Source organism: Anopheles stephensi, chromosome X (assembly GCF_013141755.1).
Source record: "Anopheles stephensi strain Indian chromosome X, UCI_ANSTEP_V1.0, whole genome shotgun sequence".
NCBI classification, from domain to species: Eukaryota; Metazoa; Arthropoda; class Insecta; order Diptera; family Culicidae; genus Anopheles; species Anopheles stephensi.
This window is the reverse complement of record NC_050201.1, coordinates 11,753,647-11,773,018: the sequence shown is the minus strand read 5'-3', so window position 1 is coordinate 11,773,018 and position 19,372 is coordinate 11,753,647. Positions and strand designations below refer to the sequence as shown.

Here is a 19,372-nt window from a genome sequence, read left to right as displayed (position 1 = left end):
GGTTCCGTTTTGGTTGAGCTATAAAATGGCATGGACTTAAAATCATTTGAAGGTGTGAATTTATACACCCAAAAAAATTTGCCAAATAGGAGTAAGTAGCCGCTGCGTAATGAAAAAGAAACACAGTAAGCAAAAGTTAAAAAAGAAGAGGAAACCTCCGTCACCTCCAAAATTCTTCCCCTTAAATTATATCACCAAGCAACCGTCTGGCAAGGACAAAGAAGAGAGGAGATAACGCAGAACAATGTACACGGCATACATTTGCAGCAGAACGGGAATCCGGAGCGCGGGATCAGAAACGAGTCCGGAACCAAAATGAGTCCGGAATCAAAACGAGTCCGGAATCAAAACGAGTCCGGAACCAAAACGAGTCCGGAATCAAAACGAGTCCGCAATCAAAAACGAATCCGGAGTTTGTTTTGATGCTAAATTTTTTTTCTTGATTCTCTAATTGATACTTTATTTTTGATACAAAAGTTTTTACTGATTTATTGTGAAGAGGTGAAAGCATGGGCTGATAATGATTTTTCGGCTTTGGTAATGCAAGCAATAGAGCCTTCGGTAATGGTGCATTTTTGCCTACCTCACAGGTCATACGGCTCATAGAGTGAGTGCCGTGAGAAAGGGAGTGGGGGGGGGGGGGGCATCTATTCAGACTTTAACTGAATGTTAAGCCATACATTGTTTAGCTTAACTAATATGGTTCGTCTAATGTAAAAACTATTGCGCTATGAACATTCTATCTCTCTGTACAGGTTGCTGCTGTGTAGAAATCGTATGAGGCGGTTCTGCTGTTGTTTGCCGGCATAGTATGATGGTTAGTTCGGTATCAAGTTGGCAGGGCGGACGGTAATGTCGAGGCCACAGAAGCTGCAAAGTGGAAGACTGGATCCGTCGAGAAGGTAGGAGTGTGTCAGGTGGGTGTGACCAATGCGAAGGCGGGAAAGGTCTCGTTGGAAGTGGCTGGAATCGGGATTGTCCCAGGAACACAAGAACGAAGCAGCCACGAAGCATATTTCCGCTCCAATACGGCCCTCTTTCTACACAATTAATGAAAAAATCGGCTCAACAGCCGGAGCTGGCTCCGATCGGCTCCAGTAAAAACTGAAGCTAGCTCCGACGGCTCCGGCGCCGGCACCACTCCGACAACGTACGATCAGGAGATGTGGAGGGGAAGGTGAGTCATACCAAGAAAAAAAACTGGCTTAGATCATCATAGACCTCAACACGCCGGCTCCGGGATGAAGTCCGCTCCGGTTCGCCCATCACTATTGTGAACACAATTACCTATAATTGTCAAACTTACGGAAATCTATGCGTATCTCGAGAACTGACCGTACAAACAATCGCGAAAAGACGGCACGGGGCAGATGGATGTTTTGGCGCCAAATCCGGACAGGCGGCAGTAACTTACATTCCGCTGTACAGCTCCAGCTCGCATCACACAATGGAAGCGGACGGCAGCAACTCGGACAAGCTTCGAAATATTGAGCTAAAAGCGAAAATTGCCGACGAGGATGCGTTTGCCCATCGTGTGTCCATTGCCAAGCAGCTTACCGGTACGGATGGTGTGGTAATCGTGCAGAAGGATGTGTTTTTCAAAGCTTCCCAAGGACGTCTAAAGCTGCGGTATCTTACGGTAAGGTTCACACAGTTATAAGCCATGTAGAAGATGTTGATTGAACAGTAAATCTGATCTCTTCCCAATAGGAGAAAAAATCCGAGCTCATCAGTTACGATCGGCCGGATGTGGCGGGACCGAAACTATCGCTCTACTCCAAACTGGACGTCGATCAGCCGGAACTGTTGGAGCAAATACTCGCGGAAACGGTCGGTGTGCGAGGCACGGTCGCCAAGAAGCGGTTGCTGTTCCTGGCCGGTCAAACACGCATACACCTGGACGTTGTTGAGGGTCTGGGACATTTCCTCGAGTTCGAGGTAGTGCTGACGCCCGACCAAACGATTGAGGATGGACAGACGGTGGTGGCGGAAATGAAGCGTTTGTTCGAAATTGCGGATGAAGATTTAATGTCCGGTGCTTACATTGATAAGCTGGTTCCTGCATAGACTAGCGATGATGTGTCCAGCATCCTAACCTGAAAAAAGGAACGCTGGTCTGTTTCTTCCCGGAAGGTGAAATAAAACGAAGCCAACTGTAAGATGTATAAAGCCTTGTGGATACAGTTGAGTTGAAGGTTGGTTTATTCTTATCCATTGCATGTATGAAATATCTTTCGTAGAAAAACAGGTGATATGCGCCCCCTAAGCGTTCGCTACGTTAGCAATAATCTTACGATAGATTCGAATGCCGTCCAGGAATGTTTCCGCTTTCAGAAACTCGTCGTGATCGTGGAGCCGCACCGGGGTGTGATTCATCGGCGAAAATCCGATCGCCGGGATGCCGATACCACGGATGTACCGGCTGTCCGTACCACCCGGGAAGATCTGAGGCCGCACCTTTAGGCCCATCTCGTCCAGTGCGTCCTTGAACGCGACCCAGTAGATGTTGGAGCTGTCCAGCTTGGTCGGCTTTACGTACGGACACTTCTGGTCGTACTCGAGCTCAATACCGCCGCCCGCTTCACGGCACCAGTCGAGCAGCTGGTTTTCAAACTCCAGATGGTTTACATCGACCGCCAGACGAATGTCGAAGCAAACCGACAGCTCCGGTGGTACCACGTTTTCCTGTACACCACCCTGCAAACAGGAACGTTTGAGTTAAGCGATCGGGAATCAAATCATACCGAGTATGAAGTACCACCTACCTTCATGATCGTGATGTTAACCGTGGTCACATCACCGATCGTAAACTCCGGATTGTTTTCCAACCGCTGCACCTCATTCTCACGGAATCGCATCAGCTTGTCGATGATGTAGTGTGCCTTCTGGCCTGCCGTATCCTTCAGCAACAACGAACCGTGTCCCGGAGTTCCCGAAATGTTGAAATACACATCTACAAACGGCACAGGGTCAGAAACGAAAACGGTCCTCCTCTGAGACTATTCAACCTCCACCACATCGACTTACGCCAAACACTACGCTCCCCGTAGAACAGCGGATAGGTTTCGCCCTCCCCAGCAATACCCTCGTCGATCGAAAAGCCCGCGTTCAGCTCCCGGAACGATTCCTTGTGCACCCATTCCATCATCCCGAGCTTGCCACCAATCTCCTCGTCCGGCACGAACGTCGCATGGATGGTGCGCTTCAGCCGCACCCCATCACGACGCAGCGCACGAATCGCAGCCAGAAACTGCATCCCCACGCACTTCATGTCCTGGGCGCCCCGGGCATAGATGCGTCCTTCGTGGTCCATCTCCGCACCGAACGGTGCATGCGTCCAGTGGGACTCGTACACCGGCACCACATCCATGTGCGAGTTCAGGATGATGGATTTCTCCTGCGGATCCGTACCCTCCCACGTGATGATGACGATCGGTTTCCGTGGATTAACCTCGATCACGCGCACCGGAAGATCGAGCGCTGCCGCCTGACGCTTCAGAAACTCGACACAATCATCTAGAAACAACAAGCGGCAAGAAGTTAATTGGTTGCGATTGAATCGGACACGAGAGCGGCTGCATTCGAAAAACCCGGCACGTTCAACATCCGGCAAACGGTCAACGAATTAGACTCAATTTATGTCAATTTGTTGCTGTTGCTGCTCGGATTACGGAATGCAGATCGTGTGGAGTCCCCCAAGGCCCATTACCGTAGTTCACATTCGGATGCACCGTTGGGATGCGCAGATATTCGCGGAAAATTTGAATTTCCTCGTTCGCCTCCCATTCCTGATACTTCGCGTTACACTCCGAACCCTGCTCACACATCGTACGGATGATGCTGGGGATGCTGGAGATGCTGAAGACACCTTTCAGTACTTTCGGAAATATCTGTGAGCTCTCGCGAGGTGTTTGGTTGATCGAAGTTGTTTGATGGCAATTCTTCTTGCTGGTAAACGTTGTCTCACTGTGCGCAGATTATTAATAGACACCAGACATCCACCATCCACTTGTGGGAAAAATTGACGGGTGCGATGCTCACCGTCAGGTCAGACCGCTATCAGAACTGAGAGGACACTGCAAACGAATCTTGACGAAGCAAAGCATTTTATTTAACGCAGCGTGCATCGGTTGTTATCTCGTTAGTGCTAAGCATGGCCAACGGCAAGCCCAACCGTTCCCATACCAACCAACATGGCACCTCTTTCACTCACTCACACATTACAGCTGGCTTGCCGTTTGCTCGCTCCCCCCAAGCATCGAGTGGGTGTAGAGACATATGTGAGAGATCTGAGCCGTACGGCAAGATTTCGTTATCATGGTAAAGTTATCGTTAACATTTTTGAGAAACACTATGCCTGGATGGCTGAATGCCTGGCCAAGAGTCCAGGAGTATTCTATTCGCGGTAGAAGGTAGAAGATGTTTAAACAAGTACCGGGGATCGTTCAGACGTCGGTACCACGTCACCGTGTGGGTACCGTGTGCAACCACTCTGTGTTGGCGAACCTCGGGACAGCCGCTCACATATCTCTTCTTCTTGTTGCTTGCTGCAGCGGCTCAACAGCCCGTATCTTGTCCGTGATCTCTCTTTATCTTCCCATTTTTATAGGGTCGGCATCTGGAGTTGTTGGCACAGCACGTTACGAATACAACTGCTCCGTTGGGCTTGCGACAACGATACTGAACTGTCAAATTTCTTCCGGCTTTCTGGACGCTGCAAATGAAAGGGGAAATAATGATGGATATCTTTTGGATGGGGCATAAGAGAAAGCCGGCTCTTATTATGGATGCGAATTTCCATAACCAGTCCTTGACATTGTAGACCTGACCGGTGCAAGAGTTGTTGGAGGTATAGCTTAATTTTGCTTTTACTGTACTTATCAGTGCAATTAGTTTGTTTTGGCCGGACTCGGGTTCAATCCCGTCTGGAGCGTCCAACCAGTACAGAGGGACTACGAATATCCAGATGCGGATGTTAAAAGTCCAGAAAGTCTAGAAATTTAAGACCAAGAACTACGGAGGATTTGTTTAGGATACGTTATAGACGAAATATTCTGATTCTGGTTTTGCTGTACTTATCAGTGTGTTTAATTTGGGACTGGGGTCAAATCCCGTTTGGAGTGTCTAACCGGTACAGAGTGACAACAAATATCCAGATGTAATAAGTCCAGGAAGTCTAGAATTTTGAGTCAAAGACCAAGAACTACGGAGTATTTGTTAAGGACACGTTATAGACGAAATATCCTGATATTGCTTTAGCTGTACTCATCAGTGTATTTAATTTGGGACTGGGGTCAAATCCCGTCTGGAGTGCCTAAGCAGTATAGAGGGACTACGAATATTCAGGTGCAGATGTAATAAGTAAAGAAAATCTAGAATCTGGAGACCAAGAACTACGGAGGATTTGTTCAGGAGACATTATATGCGAAATATTCTGATATTGTTTCTGCTATACTTAGCAGTGTATTTCATTTGGGATTGGGATCAAATCCCATCTGGAGCATCCAACCAGTACAGAGGGACTACAAATATCCAGATGTAATAAGTCCAGGAACTCTAGAATCTGGAGGCGATGAACTTGGAGGATTTGTTTAGGAGACGTTATAGGCGTATTGTCCTGATAGGTACCAGGATAGGTCCTGTACTTATCAGTGTATTTTACTTGGAACTGAGTTGTATCAATACAGCAGGAGCACGACTATCTAAGGAAGTAATAAGTCAAGAATCTAGAAATTGGAAACGAAAAAAATCTGAGGATTCTGAAATTCCTTAAAAAAGTAACCTTTTTCAACCAAAAGTTGAATGTATTCTTTGCTGTAATTTGCGGTAGTAAACAGAGTGTTCTGCTCTTCACGTGTGAACCACCATACTGGCGATGTCGTATGAGGACCTCAGTCACAATATTTCATACAAACTTGGTAGTGCGTTAATTCACGTTGAAGATAAATCTGTTTCTAAAGCAAACAAACGTAATGCAAAGTCACTTTATCACATCACTTACAAAATCTTCTTCCTGCAGGCTGGCTAGGCTTCTTGCGGTGGCTTATCACAACCTCTGGTTTTAAAGCCCAGCGCGCAGAGGATAGGAATGCAAAACCCCGTACCTCATCTGCCACAAAAACCCATATCCTAAATTGCCATTTCCACAGCTCCTCCAACTCCAAAAGCCCTCGCCCAACAACATGGCCAGTGATTATCCACTCTCGCCTCGTTGACTTGTTAAACAAATGATAATCCACTCTCGGGCAACAAACAATCGCCACCAACCTTCTCATCGTCAGCCGACTCAGATAACGTGCAGCCAACTCCACCAAGAACAACGCCGTATCGCGGCGCAACGATCTCCACTCTCAAGCCGCCGGGCATACGAATTCTAACGCGTGAGAATTCACAGTGCAGACGTGTGAAAACAGTATACCGAAGCTTATCGTAATCAAATGTTTGTAAGTAACAGAATAAAAAGTGATGAAGAAAGCGCACACTGCAACGCATCGAAGGAAGTCACAGCAAAACCACAACACAGCGTGGAATCGAAAACAAAAACCGCAAACTCGCGTCGTAAACGGGAATAAACGATGAACGAAAGTTCTCCCCGAGGGTTGCACCAGATCCGGTGCGGCTTATACAGCGCTGTTATAGCGTCTAAAAATATACGTAGCCGTTTCTCTTTTCACTTCACGCAAAAACACAACTTATAGATACACCAACAGCCAAAGAATGAAAAAAAACCCTACTGAACTGTAGCCGGTATCGCGAAGCAGTTAACAGATTTTAACCAGTCGTTAAATGTTCATTTTTGTTCAATCAAATTCATCTGGTGTTCATTTCGGTTAAAATTAGCGATCGTCATAGCATCAATCATTCTACTCTGTTAATTTCCAACGATTTTTTTTTCAACCAGGTGTAGTATTTTTTTATGTATGTATTTGCTTTTATTGTTTGCCTTAAAGGCTTAACAAAAGCTCCCTTACATGCTAAATAACCTAATCAAACCTACCCAAGTACCTCGACCTAAACTTAATTAACTTGATATCACCTAGTAGACCAGGTGAAGAAGGGAAAGTGTTATGACGAGGAAAATATACGGGAACGGAAAGAGGATAACGAGAGGTGGTAATCAAAAAAATGGGAAAAGGAATTGACGAAGCGGATCGCTCCTACCCACTGATGTACGACGAGGGGGTATAAACACAGGGGGACGTGAACGGAGCAATCGCGAAGGAACATATTAGGGAATCGGAGAGCATAGGACAGGTGCATCAATAGTGTTTAATAGTACCGCTGCAACAAAGGTGGACTGTGAAAAGGATAAGCGAACTTCAAGCGACTGCAGGCCAAGTAACCGACATCTATCCTCATACCAAGGCAAGCCAGTAGACCAACCACCAGGAGACTTGCAAATGCGGTCAATGTGGGTCCTGGCGTTAGGAGATCAGATCTCTGAGCAGTATTTCAACGATGATCTGATCAAGGCGCAAAATAAGGTTTTAACGCATCTGGGGTTGCTAAAATCACGGGCTACACGCTGAAAACACCAAGAATCCTAACTGCACTAGACATTAGCCGCTCTATATGGTAAATGAAGGTCAGACCTGTGTCCAGCCAAACACCAAGATCCTTGACGACGGAAAGGACCAAGAGGAAAAAGGATTAATGATACATTGAAGGTTAAAACAGTCATTAGAAGAGGAGATGGGATAACATATTTTAAGGTCGCAGTCATAGGAAGCAGTCAGGGAGTAATACAGTACTAACATCGTTAATAAACAAGACAAACAGGAGGGGACTAAGGACACTACCCTGTAGTATGCCAGAGCCTGAAGGCATTAATCTTGACACTATAATAACGGTGGGACAGGAAGGAACAAAGCCAACAAATAAAAGATGGCTGTATGCCGATTTTGGATAATTTATCCCGGGAGGAGACGGTAGGGAACACGGTCGAAGGCGGATTTAACATCTGTGTAGATGGCATCGACTTGCAATGCCACCTCGAGTTGGGACGAGATAAACGACACATGGAATAAACCCATGTTGTTGAGGAATAATCAAAGACTGGGATGAGTTGAGGAGATAGGAATGCATAATTGACTCAAATACCTTGGATATCGTGAGATAACCGCGGTAATTACTGACGCACGTGAGATTACTTTTCTCGGGAATGGGGACAAGCCAGGCACGTTTCCACAATGAGGGGTATGTAGACGAGGACAAGGACAAGCGGAATGATTTAACGAGAATGGGGGCTAGTAATGTACATTGATTTTTTGAGGAGTGAGGACGAATGATTCCGTCCGGACCGGGAGAGTAAGAGGTTTTTAAGGACGGCAAACCGTTTTTCCACTTCTTCTACATCGATAAAGCTGGAAAAGTATATCGCAGTAGCTTGAGTGGTACCTGGAGGAGCGGAGGGAGCTAGGACTGAGGGAGCAATACGGCCAGGCCGTTCCCACGAATGAAAAAAAAACCAGGCGGTCCGGTGGCCGAGGCGATAACGGCGCCAGTCTTCACACGTCAGAACCGGCGAGTGGGGAATGGGTTCAAATCCCATCCAGACCGGCTCCACGTACGTAGGACTAACTGCTTTACTTCGGATGAAATTAAGTCACAGAAAGAAAAAAAATGGCAGGCCGAGACCTCTCGAGGTTGTAGTGCCAAGAAAGGGGAAGACTTACAATACCAGACAGAAATGTATGCCTGAAAGATGTTCCCGTCTGTGTTGCAACTCGCGCTATCGTCGAGACAAAAAATAATTTCTTTAATGGTCATTGGAGGATTGTCTTTTTGTCTATCCTTAGATTCAATTTTAACTCCAATCGAACTTAGACTTGTCAGAGTCACCGATACGTTCTGTTTTTATTTAGGATAGGAGGTAGTACATTAGACTCAAATAACTGCAAATAACTTCAACTCCTATCACAGTCGTTAGAAATAGCGGATTTAATCGCACGTAGCAGTCATGGAGAGCTCTGTAAATATACACGCTGGTTGTGGATCCTGGGGGCCTCAAGAATTAAGAATCTGGACAAAAATTAAAAAAAAAACAGCTCAGGTATGCCTCGTTTTCGTCTACCATTAGATCCCGCAGCTCGATCGTTTGGCAACCTTCCAATGCCTTCAACTACGTCCAGAAAGGCCAATCACTTGTTCTTCACAAAAGACTTCAAAGATGGTCTGACGATCGTGCTATCCGAGGTAACTGCTTCACATACTTTAGAGTCAACCTGCCCTATACACTGAAGATGCGCGCCATAGCTCTAAGGCTTGAAGCACACTTAAGGAGGGATTGGATATAAAAATCTCTCAGATTTTCTATGTCCCACATACTCTGCCACCGAGCCACGCAGAGAGACTTTGAGGTATACATGGCCCTGTGAGCGGCAGGAAAAGCCGAGTGAATCGGTCTGCTTTCTCATTGCCTAGAAACCCGCATTGAAAGAGGACAACCAACATTCACCAATTCACGAAGTAGCCGGTGCTCGCTGTAAACGACTGTCTTAAATTTAACGATCGCCTGTCAAACTTTTTAAACGATTGCTTTCGCGATACCGGCTTGCCGATGTCGGGAAGCGACAGTTACGTCGGTAGCAAACACATGTTGGTGCATTAAGAAAATCTTTATTATAATCGTAAATTGTTTCATGTACGCTTTGTTTGCTTGTTTGTTTTATTTCTAAACTTTTTTGTTTGTTTTAGAATGCATACCCTACTCGTTTCTTTTTTCTTTTCACCTCTTTTTTTTGTTAATTCACCTTTTGTGTTGTGTATGTTTCTTTGATGTTTTTTTTTTATTGCGTTGGTTTATGTTGTTAGTATTGTTTGTTAGGTTGTTTCCATTTTTGTGTGTGTGTGTGTTTTAACAAATCTCTTTTTCTCTTCTTCTTTTTCTGTTTTGTTATCAATTACCTTACCTCAATATGATTTTATATGTTGTTTTTTTTTGTTGATGTTTTCTTTTTTTATTAAATATTATTGGCTTGCCTGTGTTTTTTCCATTCATGTTTTTTTGTTGTTGTTGTTGTTGCTTTCGTCCATACATTAAGTCTTATTGCTATCCGTACTACTGAGCTAGTTGAAAGTCTGTTCCGAGCTGTACCAGAGCTTCTTATGTGGTGTGGTTTTACTATTGAAAAATACGTTAGGCGATACTGCAAAACTGAATTCCCTGTGTTGCTTTCTCCTCAACGTATGGTGTGATAATGGTTTTGGGTTTCCTTTTTCTTTCCTCCTTTTCTCGCTTGATTGATGACGAACGCGACTTGGATGGTTATCCAAAAGAATAAAAAAAAAAACATAGCCATCTTTCCTATACTGACAACTATGCGGTAGACTAGACTAGATAAGGGTTATGTCTTAAAACAATCTGCACCAGTGCAGTATCTGTAACTCATTATAAATCAAGCGAATTCTCGTCAAAAATGTCCAAGCAGTGGCTGATTACGCACCGCCTCTGCAGTTCTAGCTGTTACTTGGTAGGTAACAGAAGTAGGTAGAATGGTGGGACCGTCACATCACCGTGCGCTATCTGTAGACAATTCATTTAACAAATTGCTCCGAATCGTTTAGGTTTGTGGGTGTTGGTGAGAAGAGGTAAGAGCGTAAAATGCTAATATATATCCCGCATATCCCACCCTAAACGCCCAATTCCGTTGCCCAGGATAAAGTCCCGAGACAAATGAGGGAATTTAAATAATTGTGAGGTATTTTCTGAGGCCTAAACTTACATCCTAACGATTGTAAAAACGTAGAACGGAAAAGTGGTGATCGGTGAAATGTACAGTGTTTCCCGAAGGCCAATAATACAAGCTTCCACATGTTTTAAATAATGCACCGTTTTGAAATCGCAGTTCGCAAGACCTACCAATAAAGTACTCGGAAGAACCCCATCACGGTCTAGCGCCTTTTTAGCATACCGATTTAATATCCCGGTGAACGGATCGACGCCTATCCTCACGTTGTGCCTTAGATTTCAAAGTCTTTGTATCATCCCGTGTCATTCTCATGACATGCCATAAGCCCACCAGAGAGTCCGGCGCCCCGTATTAAGGACTGACTAGCCAACTGCGTGATTATCAGTGAGTCTAGTAAGCCATTAGACGGCCGGCGTAACCTCCGGCAGGCCGAGTCCGGTGTGTCTAAAATCTGGTGAGCCTTTGCACTCCATTTTCTAAGAAATTTTCCCTACATTGTTTTAAACGTGTGGACACTTGTTATACGACCTGAAAAAGGTCTAGCTACCTATAAAGGACTCTGAACCCCATCAAGGTCTAGCGCCTTTGGCTACCTTTTTAATATCCCCGCGAACGGATCGACGCCCATCCTCACGTTGAGCCTTAGATTTTAAGTCTTTGTGTCAGCCAGTGTCATTCTCATGACATGCCATAAGCCCACCAGAGAGTCCGTCGCCCCGTATTAAGGACTGACTAGCCAACTGCGTCATTATCAGTGAGTCTAGTAAGCCATTAGACGGCCGGCGTAACCTCTGGCAGGTCGTTAAGCCAAAAAGAAGAAGAAGAAGAAAGGTCTGGTCAGTCTAAAATCTGGTGAGCCTTTGCATTCCTTTGCAGCCTTTGCAGCCCTGCATTGTTTTAAACGTGTGGACACTTGTTATACGACCTGAAAAAGGTCTAGCTACCTGTAAAGGGCTCTGAACCGCATCACGGTCTAGCGCCTTTTTAGGTTAAATACCGATTTAATATCGCGGCAAACGGATCAACGCCCATCCTCACGTTGTGCCCTAGATTTTAAGTCTTTGCGTCAGCCAGTGTCATTCTCATGACATGCCATAAGCCCACCAGAGAGTCCGTCGCCCCGTATTAAGGACTGACTAGCCAACTGCGTGATTATCAGTGAGTCTAGTAAGCCATTAGACGGCCGGCGTAACTTCCGGCAGGCCGAGTCCGCTGTGTCTGGAATCTGGCGAGCCTTTGTTTTCCACTTTCCAAGGACTTTCTGTGGACACTTGTTATACTACCCGCCTAAAAAACACTGTCAGCTCGATACCATTGGCTAACTCAAAATCAAATGCATCAAATGCGCTCGGTAGTTGATGTTTTTGGTTCGTGTGTTGGAGTGATTAGCCCCAGTTAACGTTGATAGGAGATGCGTTCTGAAATGGTGTGTGGAAATGATTTGAAAATGAATTTCCCGCCAAGCTAACTACTGCCCGACCATATAAATGTTCGCCTTTTTTGTTTTCTTTTTTATACATTTGGTTTGTTGATCAAAATGTGTTCTACATCCCTTCCGAGAAACAAAAAGAAAAACAGCTTCCATTGCTATACATTTTAAGGCTCAAAGCGCGTCTGGTGCGCGCCTTAACGTTTTTTTTTTTTTGTTTGTTTTTGTCTACTCGCTTTCTTTACAACGCGTTCGCTTACCCTTTGCTATATGCTCGATCGCCCTCAATCTTCGGTCCTTTACGCGGCTCGTTTACAATAGTGTTTGTTCTGTTTTTTCCTTGCATTTTTGTTTCGAGCAAAACTTACTGACTTTTGTTTGTGATTCGGTTCGGTGCTGTTCCGGCGCACGTTCTCATCCTTCCTATTGATATGCTAATTATGTTGCAAAACTAATCTTTAATTGCGATGTTTTGCTGCTGCAAGACGATGCTACACCGATGAAGCGTCAAACACAACCAACAGTACAACTTAAAACATCATAATCTCATGTTACACAGGCAGGATGGCGCAGTGGCTTGTGAGTGGGTTAGCAACCAATCGTCTAAGTCTGTGTGCGATTTGTTTTTTGTCTCGATCGAAATTGCGCAATAAAAATTGAAAATTCCACACAAATATGAGTTGAACGGAGTATAACGCCACATGCTGATATACGCACACACAGACACCTTTGCTTGTTGTAGGCCGTTCATTTGAAGCCGTAAAACGGAAACGTGATTTCCCCGTCTTTACGTTTACCTTCAGGCCGGCGTTTTATGATACGGTTAATCTCGAACGTAAGCGCAAATTTTATACTTGTGCCCGGAAGTTTTAACATTACAATCCTGACCTTACACCACGCACGGTTGTATAAATAATGGTTTTCTTTTTTTGTTATAATTTGCGAATAAACAAGCAATAGCTATATTACTTCCCTTATTTTTACAAAACTAAGTATTTTGTTGTTGTTGCGGGGAATCGGTGCATTGCAGAGTAAGTAGAGGGCTTACCTAATGCGTTAAACAAAAGGAAGGTAGCGTGAACCCCATAAATCAATGGTACAAAATATCGTACACACCTACTGTACGTGGGTGTGTGTGTGTGTGTGAGTGTATTTTAGGAGGTCATTTAACTAAGGATTAAATTAAAAATTAGGCTAATTTGCTAATGTGTAGCCGAAGACAGAAACAAAACGTGTTGAGTGAACCCTATCACCGTTCTGCATGTGTGTTTGTATTTTAGTTTATCCATTATTAGGAGGACCCTCCCTTTTTGAGTATGTGAATGTGTGTATATATTGTAAATAAATTAACAAATCTTGCATTTAACGTAACAAAAAAGCAGAAGAAAAGAACAAAGGATAATAATTCGCTACGACGGAGGTCGGTCGGTTTTGTAAGTATCAGTGCAGAGTTGAAGAACAAAAGAGCTTGAAAATAAGAAAAATGCATTAGTGTAATATCAAGCATCAAAAAGCTTTCGATTAAAGAAACCAAAAAAAAAAAAAGGTATATAAAAATGGGCTAAACGCATCATTTTCGCTTTCTACCTAAAAAATGTACAACCGTCTTGAACTTATACAACTGAAGTTCAAGAAAGTAAAATAACCTAACGTTACTCAATGTATGACGGGGCGGTCCCAGGTGTGCACACAGGATGCCCCCGTGCAGAACCGTTTACCACGCTTAGACGCGCAAAATTTCGCACGCCGTCTTGTAGCAGATGGCAATCCAGTCCGGTTGCGTGGCGCCCCACTGTATCTGGTTCACCTCACCCTCGGCCGCGGTGTACGCGAGGATCGGATCTTCGATAGGCCGCGGCATCTGCTGGATGTCCCAGATCAGTGCCTGATGGTCGTCGCCCGCCGTACAGATGTGGCAGGAGCTGTGCGGTGCCCACGCAATACCGTTCACGCACGCACGGTGATTGCTGAGCCGGGCGACCGGTGTGCACGGTACGCGCACGTCCAGTATGATCACCTCGCAGCTATCCATCGCGACGGTCGCGAGATAGTTCGGGTCCTGCTTGTTCCACGCCAACCGCAGCAGCGGCGTGTGGGCCGGATCCTCGTAGATGATGGTGGAGTGTTCGAGATGGCGCAGATCGAACATGCGCACGCTACCGTCCGCACCGACCGACGCGAACATGTCGCGACCACCGCCCGCACGCGAAAACGCTATATCGTACACCTCCTTGTCGTGGGCGATCAGTTGCGTTTTGACGTGGCCGGACACGAGATTGACGCGCCCGAGCGGTTGACTCGTTTCCAGGCCCCAGATCGTGCAGGTCGTATCGATCGAGGATGTGCCGACGAGATTTAGGTCCACCTCGTTCCAGTCGAACGAGGTAAGCGGTGCACAGAAGTCGCTGTTTTTGTTGTTGTTCAGCACGCACTCGAGCCGTGTGTCAGGTTCGCCGGCACGCCACAGCCGCAAATAGTCGCCGCTGGTGGCGAGCAGATCCGGATACACGCCCTTCGAGTCCGGAATCCACATGATCTTCGTGGTTGGATAGGGATGGTCGAAGGTGCTGAAAAGGAGGTGGAAGTAATTTAATCAACTAGCTGTTAACGATATCTTTTCGGCGTTAAGCTCGCCTTTTACACGTTTTTTGTTTTTTGCAATACGACCAGATCATTTTATATGAAAAAACAGGGTTTTGCGATAAGACACACCGCAAAGTTTTTTTTTTATTCATTTGTGGTTAAAACGGTCCGGTGGCCGAGGCGACAGCGGCGCCGTTCTTCACAAGGCAGGGCTGGGGTTAAAATCCCAGCCAGACCGCTTCTCCGTACGTAAGGCGGACTACTTTACTACGGGTAAAATTAAGTCACAGAAAGCCAGAAATGGAAGGCCGAGAGATCTCGAGGTTGTAGTGCCAAGGAAGAAGAAGATATGCAATTTAACCTTGTTAACCTTTTTCAACATAGGAAAACAGACTTTCAACTTCGTAAAATCCAACTCGCCTATGGAAAATGCCTTGAGTTGATGCAGTCAGGAAAGGGTAATTTATAATACGATATGCTCGTAGCAATGATTAGAAATAAATAAATAAATCTGTTACTTTACCGGCTACACCAAATTATAAATCAAAGATTTTCAATCTGAAAAGACCCAATTAAAAGTCTTAATCCGCATGGAATATACGTAGCGTTGAAGTCGGACATTTTATGTTTGTAATAAAAAAAAAGTTTTATGGTTATTGAGTTGTTTACTGTGCGTTAAACAGGTTTTATCGACCGATAATGAGCATGTTTGGCTCGGTAAAAACACGTTTATGGAGGGCTTCAGAACAATTGCTTTACGACACCTTTAGTCGGGAGAATAATCCACAACCAATTACCAATCATGAACAAGCGACCTTTCAAAGCCAATGTCAACCACTTCTACGTATCAACATAGCCCAATAGTCAGCTTTGCTACAAGGAAATCGGAAATGCTATATACTAGAGACTTTCACGAATTTTTACTCACAACACGGAAACCATTTCGCCAATCATAAGATACAATTTTAAACAACTTTTTACCAACGATGTTTGATTGGCCGTTCACAAACTCTTCGACTAACCCGCAAGAAAGATACATACCTTTTAGCACTGAACTCGCTGGTATCCTCGTCGAGGCTGATGATCTGCACCTTGTTGTTGTACTCCTCGACGAAGCTGCCGAGCGCGAGCCGGAACCGTTTGTCCGGCCGCACGGACCAGTTCATCGAGTAGAGCGGCCATGGGGCGAGATATTTGTAGATCTCCTTGCGCTTCCCTGTCGTGCCGGACATGGTGCGTAGCGTGCCGGGCCGTAACCGTTGCTCGGTTTGCGTTTGCCGGCGCGTTTGGTCGCCTGTTTCGTCGGCTATTCCCGCCGTTCGCGTCACCTTCGGTGCCACAAATCCGGACCCGGACGTAACCGGTGCAGCAGCTACACTCGTGCTGGCAACGCTCGCCGCACCCGGCGGGGAGCTACGGCAGCGTACGGTACTGTCCGGTGTCCGGTTATTCCCGGCCTCCACTACCGTTTCGTCCCTGGAAAGATGAATGAGCCGTCGTAAGTTATCCATCGCTGTGGTACCACCCGAAAAACGATCACCGGCACCGGGCGCACTGCAATTTCAGATTCCGCACCGCGAGTGACGAGTATCGAGTTCAATGCACCCGCGCGCTCGTTGCGTATCAGCAAAACTGCATCCGATCGGACGGGTGTACGTGGGCGGGTGGTGTGATTGAGTGTGATGAGTCTTTTTTGCTTTGTCTTTGTGTCGTACGCTTCATCTCACATTTATCACGGGTGCATTCTGCGCCAACCTCTCGGTCAGGTATCGGCAAACAAACGGGGAAGATACAAAGCAACAAAAAACAAAACGAGCAACGAGTAGACGTTCGGCCGTGTACTCACCCGGCAGCGTACTATTTATATCGGTTTTTACGATCGGTTCGAACTTGGGTTCGAAGCACCATAAATATCGCAATACCAGCAATGGGCGGGTAGGCACACGGGTGGGTTTACTGGTTCGCACGGGTATAGCAAACGCAACGGCGGCGAAGGCGGCTAGCTGTGCTGACGCATGCGGTGATGCCAACGCTCGGTACCAGCGTCAGGCGGCAAGCGTACCCCGTGAGGCGTTGAGAGGCTAGGTGAGGCGGGCGGGAACAACCGGTTGGTGTGTCTAAAAAGAAGTAGAGTTTGTTGTGATTAACTTTACACTCAGGTTATTCGTTCCATTGTGGTTCTTTTTAATTTTTATAGTCAATTTACAAAATCACACGATATGCGAGGCATCGTTGCAGCAGGAAACTATTTTTCCGGTTTTCTAACGAATCTATCGCGCTGCAAACCCACCTGTTGAGAGAACCTTTAACACCCGTAACGAGCAAATGTGTTACTTGTGAAAACAAACGCCAATAGTTCCGGTGTTTGCTGTTGCACGGCACATATTGCGCACCAGCGCGGGCAAGGGCATGCCAGCCGTCGCTCGGGACGCGGTTCAACCCACCCACCGAAACCAACCGAACGGCAGTGCCGGAGGGAAGATTGTCACTCGGCTAAGCAAACAACTTTCCGTCTGCGTTGATGATTAATGTAAAATTTGTTTGATTGTTTGATTTTCCCCTTGACTCATTCTATTGTTTTGATCGTGATTGGTACACACACACACACACGCACGGCACGGGACGGTCGCAAAGAACACAACACGGTTTCGGGCTGAATGTATGATGGATGACACCGAAACCTGCGGGGAAAGGAGCGTCTTTGTGCCCGGATGTGGCGGTGGCTGATAGAGCAGGAGAAGACCAGTCACAGACAGAATGTTCACGGCAGATTGTTGATAGATGCCTTGTGTGGAAAGCGCATCGCCCGTGAGCAAGCAATCGATTCCTGTGTCGGTCGGTGTCTCGGGGATGGCTTTATTGTTTCACTGTACACTGCTTGGTTACGGTCTGTACAACCACCACCGCACTCGTTATCGTTTGGATGATGGTTTTAATAAACTTATATTATGTTTTTCACCTTTCTAGCTTGTTTTATTACCTTGTTAAATGACTTCACCTAGCCGACGATTGACGTTTTGGGGTAGATGTCGCAACGCTTGACGCTTCAGCTGCTTGGCAGCAGTGGGTTGCGGTACCGGCCGCTAGAGGGCGTGTGTGCGAGCCGTTCGGAAGCGTTTGCCCGTGTGAAGCGTTTCGATGGCTGCGAATAATTAAAATTTTAAATTCACAGTTAGCAAGAACAATTTTTAAGCCGAAACTTGTATCACAGTGAATGGTTCTCGCATGAGATTACATCCAATCATCAAATTATACGTTTGCTTCGTAGTCTTGGTCTGCTGCAGAATTCCTCGATACCTTCCAATCGAATATCCTGGCCTTTCTGACGATCGTATCAATACAATCACTCTACTACTGCATCTACCACGACTCCTCCCAAATAGCCAAAGATAATGAAATCAAACTATCGTGCTGCTAGAGGGCTGCTTAAAGAAAAAAAGGTACCACCGCCGAGGTAAGAGGTAAGTTAAAAAGACCGTGGAGCTTGATGGAACTATGAAGCTTTTCTGCTTGCACTTGGAACTCGATGGAACTATGAGGCTTATTTAGAAACCATGCATAGTGTTCATCCGAACTATGCGGCTTGTTAAGAAGCATGCGGTACTTCATGGAACTTTATGCCCATTTAAGAGTGAAAGATGACCCTTCAAGTTGTTTGTTTTCTATCTGCCATACGTCGTCAGAAAAACATTGTGTGGAAAGATGTGTTGAATGTGTGTAAAAAAATCGGGAAAATTTTATATAAAGCGTGCTTAAATTATGCGTGAAATATTTGAGAAAGAAGACGACTGCGAGATAATCGATATTCCAATCGATATATCCGACAATTCTAGTTCGGAAGATGATCAGCAGATTAAAATCCCCAAACCGATGCCTTGCATGAAAATAAATAGCACATAAAAACTTTCTTTAACAGCTCGATAAACGAAAGCTGCTTAAGGCCCGGTTAAAAGTTCGAGGAACTATGACGCTGCTTATCTACTGCAAAAGAAGTATTAGATCAGCGATCTTTAGCGTGCTGAAATTGGCTGCTTAAGATAAGAGGACGGCCTAAAAACACTCTACTGTATCGCCCGGTGCCAGTTTCATGACCAACCCATCTGAATCTCACGAGCCTAATTCGCTGTACGATGGTGAGATCGTAGAGAACTCGTCGTTGTCGTGGGTCCTCTTTTGTCCTTCCACACATGCAGGGTCAAACGTCCTGTCCGATTTTCAACTTCTAACTTCAACACGTCTAAGAGAAAGTTTGTTTTGGACAGAGAACCTGTCCCAGAGGTGTATCTGAGTACTGATGCATCGCTGCTTTCATAATAGTTTCAGTCAAATTTTGTATAGTGTAATAAAAGAAAAAAATAGCAATATGGCCACAATATCACACTTACAAACCCTTAAAAACAGTGAAAGACTGTTCCCCACCAGTAGATCTCAATTTGAAACTTTAAGCGATCCTCCGTTGACTTGAACTGCGTATTTATATTCGCGTATGAAAACAGAATAACAAAAAAATAGGTTTGTAGGATACTGTACAATAATAACGTCAACGAGTCTGCTGCAAATAATTATTTATTTATTGTATATATAAATTATCATAAATATAGTTTAAATAAGTAAACCGAGCATGCCCGGGATATGGCAAATAACTAGGAGGAAATGCCTAGTTAATTTG

At 45.5% G+C, this 19,372-nt stretch overlaps 3 protein-coding genes across 5 annotated transcripts; 1 reads left to right on the top strand and 2 right to left on the bottom strand.

Moving 5' to 3' along the window:
• Positions 1-1,335: 1,335 nt before the first annotated feature.
• LOC118508051 lies at positions 1,336-2,194 on the top strand. The gene is made up of 2 exons (XM_036047508.1): positions 1,336-1,639; positions 1,711-2,194. The coding sequence occupies exons 1-2, from the start codon at positions 1,448-1,450 to the stop codon at positions 2,065-2,067; spliced, it is 549 nt and encodes a 182-aa protein (XP_035903401.1). The 5' UTR covers positions 1,336-1,447; the 3' UTR covers positions 2,068-2,194.
• LOC118507841 (aminoacylase-1A-like) lies at positions 2,157-4,682 on the bottom strand. The gene is made up of 5 exons (XM_036046972.1): positions 4,436-4,682; positions 3,710-4,088; positions 3,028-3,516; positions 2,766-2,953; positions 2,157-2,697 (listed from the first exon to the last, which is right to left on the bottom strand). The coding sequence occupies exons 2-5, from the start codon at positions 3,825-3,827 to the stop codon at positions 2,263-2,265; spliced, it is 1,230 nt and encodes a 409-aa protein (XP_035902865.1). The 5' UTR covers positions 3,828-4,088; positions 4,436-4,682; the 3' UTR covers positions 2,157-2,262.
• A 4,920-nt stretch (positions 4,683-9,602) lies between these two features.
• On the bottom strand, positions 9,603-17,772 carry LOC118507830 (DDB1- and CUL4-associated factor 7). Of its 3 annotated transcripts, none has more exons than XM_036046957.1 (4): positions 17,684-17,772; positions 16,550-16,820; positions 15,745-16,179; positions 9,603-14,687 (listed from the first exon to the last, which is right to left on the bottom strand). In XM_036046957.1, the coding sequence occupies exons 3-4, from the start codon at positions 15,933-15,935 to the stop codon at positions 13,844-13,846; spliced, it is 1,035 nt and encodes a 344-aa protein (XP_035902850.1). In that variant the 5' UTR covers positions 15,936-16,179; positions 16,550-16,820; positions 17,684-17,772; the 3' UTR covers positions 9,603-13,843. The 3 variants fall into 3 exon arrangements, with proteins under 3 accessions (XP_035902850.1, XP_035902840.1, XP_035902831.1); XM_036046947.1 differs by having other exon boundaries at positions 16,994-17,738; XM_036046938.1 differs by lacking the exon at positions 17,684-17,772 and having other exon boundaries at positions 16,431-16,551.
• Positions 17,773-19,372: the final 1,600 nt, after the last annotated feature.

Bases quoted from the DNA above. Each gene is read 5' to 3' on its own strand.
- LOC118508051 (XM_036047508.1), top strand. From the start codon at position 1,448: ATGGAAGCGGACGGCAGCAACTCGGACAAGCTTCGAAATATTGAGCTA. The intron at 1,640-1,710 runs GTAAGGTTCACA...TCTTCCCAATAG, and splicing joins TAAAGCTGCGGTATCTTACG to GAGAAAAAATCCGAGCTCAT.
- LOC118507841 (XM_036046972.1), bottom strand. From the start codon at position 3,827: ATGTGTGAGCAGGGTTCGGAGTGTAACGCGAAGTATCAGGAATGGGAG. The intron at 3,517-3,709 runs GTAATGGGCCTT...TGTTGTTTCTAG, and splicing joins GCATCCGAATGTGAACTACG to ATGATTGTGTCGAGTTTCTG. The intron at 2,698-2,765 runs GTAGGTGGTACT...TCCTGTTTGCAG, and splicing joins TTAACATCACGATCATGAAG to GGTGGTGTACAGGAAAACGT.
- LOC118507830 (XM_036046938.1), bottom strand. The intron at 14,688-15,744 runs GTATGTATCTTT...CCTCCTTTTCAG, and splicing joins AGCGAGTTCAGTGCTAAAAG to CACCTTCGACCATCCCTATC.